The sequence below is a fragment of the Plasmodium brasilianum genome, chromosome 9, assembly GCF_023973825.1.
Source record: "Plasmodium brasilianum strain Bolivian I chromosome 9, whole genome shotgun sequence".
In the NCBI taxonomy this organism is placed as follows: Eukaryota; Apicomplexa; class Aconoidasida; order Haemosporida; family Plasmodiidae; genus Plasmodium; species Plasmodium brasilianum.
In genome coordinates this window covers 18981-25442 of record NC_090122.1, presented here as the reverse complement: position 1 = coordinate 25442, position 6462 = coordinate 18981, and the positions used below count along the sequence as shown (strand labels likewise).

General features: G+C 17.9%; 1 protein-coding gene across 1 annotated transcript; it reads right to left on the bottom strand.

The window, feature by feature from the left end:
• Positions 1–1063: 1063 nt before the first annotated feature.
• Positions 1064–1810, bottom strand: MKS88_002633 (uncharacterized protein; the record flags this gene model as incomplete). Its single annotated transcript, XM_067215658.1, has 3 exons — positions 1064–1092; positions 1216–1579; positions 1724–1810. The coding sequence occupies 3 exons, from the start codon at positions 1808–1810 to the stop codon at positions 1064–1066; spliced, it is 480 nt and encodes a 159-aa protein (XP_067073215.1).
• Between the last annotated feature and the right edge of the window lie 4652 nt (positions 1811–6462).

The window sequence follows — 6462 nt, the reverse complement described above, 5'->3', positions numbered from 1 at the left end:
TAATTGTAGATCATTAGAACGTGAACTTGCTAAATAAAAACAAAGAAGAAATAGAAGTACGAAATATATTTTTAATATTTCATTACAGTGTATATTTAAGTTATTCTTATAAAGTTGAATTAATAGTATATTCTCTATAATTAAGGTATTAAATAATTGGAGTGTGTATTTAATTACAATAAATTATCATTTTCGAAATTAGTAATCAACAATAAATAATTCATTCTTAAAAAGAATGATATTTTATTACGTATTTATAATTTAATATATAAAACATTAAAAAATTTAAAAAGTTATTAAAAATGTTTTTGTAGTAAATATGAATTGTAATGCATTTATCATAATACTGTTTATAACAAATATAAATTAAATTTTCTTTTTACGAAAACAAGAAAAATTTAAACTCTTTACACTTTATTATATATAAAAAAGACATTTAGAATTAAATAAAAACAAATCATAATTTTTTTTCATTGTGTCAGAAATTAAACATTTTGGATTAATAAATATAAAAGTAATAAAAACAAATTAAATATATTTTTTAATTAAAAATATGAGCACTTTTTTACTAATTTAACGAAGTTATACGAATAGCACATTTATATATTAAATTTATGGAATATATAAGTATTCTACATATATATATATATACATACTTAAATGCACATATATATATTATTACAAAATATTAATGTATTTTAAAACAATTCTTTTAAGTGAAAATTTAAAAAATAAAAAAATCATTTTTATAAGTATTGTCAGCACATATTTTTACGTTTTATATCAAAACAGTTATGTTTATATTGAGGGTTTTATAAAAATTACGTGGTTGTGTATATTTTTCTTATATATATCGTATGTTTAAGGATACTGTATATCTTCTAATTCCATATTAAAGGTTCTACTTACCAATTTAATTAGTAACATTATAGCATTTTTTAAGATTATATAACTTTATTTTTTTGTATTTTGCTATTTTTGTCAAAGCATAATTAATACTTACTTTAATTAAGAAAGTCAAAGATGCCAAATGTAATGGACATAATGTTACAATAGGAAGGATCTATGAGGGATCTAAGACTTTTGAAAGATCTGGGTTTTTAATAGTAGGTAAAAAATATGCCTAAATAAATATCGTAACTACTGCAAAAAATATTACCAAAGCTAAAAAGAATTTAATAAAAAGAAGAGCAATCTCCACGAAGATTTTCATACTTTCAATATTTCTATTAATACTTGTTTTATTCCTAATTTTATATGCGGAATCTTCTATATTGAATAATTTTCTTTCTAAAAATGTATCTACACTATTTAGTGAAGTAGGTTTTTTTTTTTTAGCTACTTTGTCCACTTCCTCTGTATATGATAGTCTTTCTTTAAAATCTTCGCTTTCTGATATAGTATCTGTGGAATATAAAGATAACTCTTCTTCATTTAATAATTTATTATTATTCTTATTACGTGATATATATTTATTGAGTATAGAATCTAAAGAATCGTTTGATAGTAATCGATTAGTTCTTAAATATAAATGTCCAGATAGCTTATCCTTTTTAATCAATAATTTATCACAGGTATTCTAAAAAGAAAAAAATGTAAACATCATATTCACAGATATGTAAACTTCCTTACTAAAGTAAAATTAATTTTGAAAATGGAACAAGAAAAAAAAGAAAACAAACAAAGAAAAGAGAAAAAGAGATATGAAATATTATTATAATACCATATCATTGTTATAAAGGTATATACATATAAAAAAGATAAACGCAAAGATTTTAGTAAAAATGAGGGATATGATATTGCCTTTCATTATATACTTCTTTAATATTATAATATATTGACTAAAAAAAATGTTAACTAATTTTAAAAATTTTTTAATATTAAAAGAAAGTATTTATAGGATTATCTGTAATGAATTTATATAAATTTAGATTATATTGTATTTCCAAATGCAAAATATCTTTAAATATGATTTAGTATTTTTATATACAGCCATTACTAAAAAAGAAAAAATTTAACAAAATAATATAAAATAAAGAACTAAATTATAAACGTTCATAATATTTAAATTAATTAGTTTGAGGTAAAGATAAATTTTTTTTTCATTAAAATTTTCCAAGAAAAAACATAATACGTAGAAAATGAAATAAGATTAAGTAAAATATCATTTAATAATGATAGTAACTATATATTTATTTAAAATAAATTAAAATATGTAAAAATTGTGTATAATATATATTAAGAAGATAAATATAAAAGTTTACGTTGTTTCAAAATAATAATTCTAACTTTACACATTTTTTTATACTCTTTCTCGTTATGGTTAAAAAAAATTATTATGACTAAGAATATTAGGAAAAGGAAATGAAGTTAGAAAAGATATATTTTTTTATATAAAATATACATCAGTAATTTATATTTAAAGAGAATGCACGTTATGTTGTGAAGTATTATATGTTAATGAAATGAAATTAGCAATTATTAAAAAATAAGTGAATTTATGTAAACTTTTTAAAGAGCTATAATAATGAAATTTATATTTTCGTATAATGAATTTACAATATTACAATATGTATAAGAAATGGAATAAAATTAATTGATATGATAATGTTTAAATATTTATAATTTCCAAGGTTTTTCTTTTAAGTTAAATGTAAATAAATATATATTTTGAGAAATATTAATAGTCAAAAAAAAAATAGAAATAAAGAATAAAGCGAAAATTTAAAAAATTTTGATATTCTGTTTATATTATAGTGTTACATTTAATATGTAAAAAATATAATATGCCTTAATTTTTAAAATAATAGCTAACTTAATGCTTTAAATAAAAATTTTAAATTTAGAACAATTGTCTTCTATAATCCGTTTGAAATGTTTATTTAAATAAAATAATTACAAAAATATTAAACGAATATAATAACATCATGGATAAATTTTTTAATATAAGAATTAAAAGTTAAGCAGCTATATAGACAACATATGCAACACCCTTTCGTAAGATATAAAATTTAATAAAGATTCAATTTTACCATTTATTAATCGTTCAAAATTTCTGTATAATACTCTAGAAAATAGCGATTTATTTTTTAGTTATTATTTTAGAATTCAATAAACTAGTAGGTATATTTTTATTAGAATTTATTTATATCTAAATAAAAATATTGTGAGTTCATAAATGAATAATTTTTTTATTTTATGTTCCATTTATTCTATATAAAAATATATATATATATATATATTTAGAAAATATAAATATAATAATAAAAATATAAAAGAAGTATAAATAATATTGGAATATATAAAACCTACGTGTAAATAATATATTGTAATTCTAAAAATATTTTTAATATTTTACAAGCATACGTAATATATAAAAATATATTAATGGAATATATGAAGAGGGAATAATAATAATAAAATTTATAAAAGACATTGGTTTAGTATTTTGTTGATTTAAAGAAAGTTAAATATATATATATATATATTTTTTTTTTCTTTTTTTTTTATTTGTATATATTATAAAGAAATTATAATTTTGTAAGTAAAATTAAGGAATTATTATAATATATGTATACATGAGATACTATATGAAGAATAAATTAATGGAAGCAATATTTCGTATCCAAAAATTTTAAATTTCTATTCATTATAATGTAGGAACTAGTAATTTTAAAAATATTATATATGAACACAATATTATTGTTATGGTTTAGACAGAATTGTTGATACATCTACTTTTAAATTACAACGTTTCACTTGATATATTAACTAAATAAAAGAAAAAAAAAATTATTTTTAAATTTAAGAAAATTAATTATATATTATAAAAAGAAAAAAAAAAAAATGATGTAATAACAGTTTTGGTTTATTACACAATGTGTATATATGTATATTTTTTCATTCATAGAAGGATGCTTATGTAGTATAATTTATTCTTTTTTATCATTTGATTGTATTTTATTGTGTCTTTTTTAATGTAATTATCCATTTAGATATTACGCTACACAATTTTAACAATTTAAAATTTATATGAGTTTACGTATTAACATTTTAAAAAACAAATATATAAAAATAATGTATTATATTTTTTGGTTAAAAATGTACTTCAAAAAAAGGAGGATGAATATTTTCATATATTTAACGCAATAAAAAAAAAAAATTTCATAATAATGTTGTATACATGATTACATGTGATTTAAAGCTTTAATATGTGTACAATGAAGTTTTCATTATTTTTAAGATATATAACAATTATGAAAAGAAATATAATACTGTGCAATTTGCAACCATTTATTGATACTTTATTCATAGATCTATTTCATAGCAATATATTAATATAAAAAAAGAATAGTTAAAAAAAGTAATTTTTTATATTTTTTTTGTTTGTAGTTTTAACCTACAGTAAATGTTAATTTTGAGCGAAATTAATGTAATGTATCTTTCATATAATAACAAAATATCTTAAAAATTTTTTGAATAAAAATAAAGCATAAGGCTCTTAACCTATTATATGTTAATCGAATAAATTTTCCTTTTCTACGAGTTTTATTTAAGATAATGTAATTTTATTTTTTTAAAATAATTAATTTAATGATATATGTTAAATGTGTAGAAATATATTGAGCACACACACATTTATGTAAGGATATAGTTATAAATATTTTTTTTTGACATAATTTTATTTGTAATATTTGAGGTATTTTAACTGTTTTATTTTACTTTTATATATATAACATTTTTTTTTTTTTATATAACATGACATTTTACTGTTTGTTTTCTTTTATACTGATTGCGTAAGTGGTGTAAAATGCCACAGAATTATTTTTTATTGAAGATTAAATTAAAGAAAAGAAAAAAAAAGTAAAAAAGTAAAAAAAGAAATACGTTTAGGTTGTGTTTTTATGAAATATCTTATTCACTTATTTTTTTTTTTATATGATACAATTTTTTAAATTTATGTAAAAATATATTTTTTTTTTTTCGTTATTTTGTTTAAATATATGATGAAAATTATAGTATGATACAGAGCTTTTTATATTATAATTATTTAAAAGTAATACAAATTTAATGTCAATTAATATGAATTATTGAAGCTTTTTTCATATTATTATAAATATATTATTTATTTATTTATTTATATCATATATAACATTTAATATTAAAATAGATGATATATTGAATATGAATATCATTAACATACTATAAACTGGTAGAAATGTTACGTGTATAAAGAGTAATATAGCACAAAACCGGGAATATGAGAAAAAGTAATTCTATTTAAGAAAAAACATTTTAAATGACAAATTATAATTTTTTTATTTATCTTATACGTATAAAAGCACAATGTAAAATCAGTGTTTTCTACTATTGCAAAAGACACTTGAGTACTAAAATTTATAGTTCATGTTGTATTATACTAGAGTTCGCAGTAATCAATATATTATAACACTGAAGAAAGTTTTAAAGAATAAAATATCTTCAAAATAATGTAAAATAATATGTTTGGACTATCAACACGTTTTAGTTTTACATATAACCTTTGAGTTATACGCACAAAAATAGTGTACCATCATACTATATAAGAAACTTATATTCACTTATTTTAACATTTAAATCAATAAAGTATATTCATGTAGATTATCTTAATATAAAATATATTTTTCTATTATATTTTATGTTATATTATTAATTCCATTATATTAGATAATATCGTTCAATGTATATTTTATTTAATAACAAATTTTATAGTTCTACCATTGAATTTTCAAAATTTAATTGCAGAACATATGGCATATCTGTCAATCTAATTATCGTAGTTTAAAAATTATTATTTGTGTATTAATTCTGCATTCATGTATAACATATTTTTACCAGTTTTTAGACAATATAATGAACATTTTATTTTTTATATACTTATTGATAGTGTTATGCATAATTATTTATTGAATTTTCCATATATATATATTATATGGCCTTATTAGTCATACTAAATGTTGCAAATAGTAACTACGTTCATATTGTGTAATAATATTAATAAAGTTTTTGTACCTCATATGTGTGTATTATTTTATTTTTACTATCTCTTCTTCATAATATATAAATTTCAATAAAACAGTGATTGTTTAATTTTATTTTGTGTTATTTTTATCTTATAAAACATATTTTCACTTGTCTTTTTATATGAACACTTCTTTAGTTAGTGTCTATCTCTACTGTATATTACTACATTTTTAATATTATTAATAAAAAAATTTATACTAAAATTTTTTTTTCGTACTATTTTAAAACGTACTTCAATTAATTTGTTAAAGACTTTCTTTTAGGGGAAAATATATATCTATTATAGGAATTTTTTAAATTAAAATTTTGTAAAGTATGATATATTATATAATACCTGCTACAACAAGAATATGCCTGATAATATTAATAACAATTTATTGATATTTGTTTATATTGTTA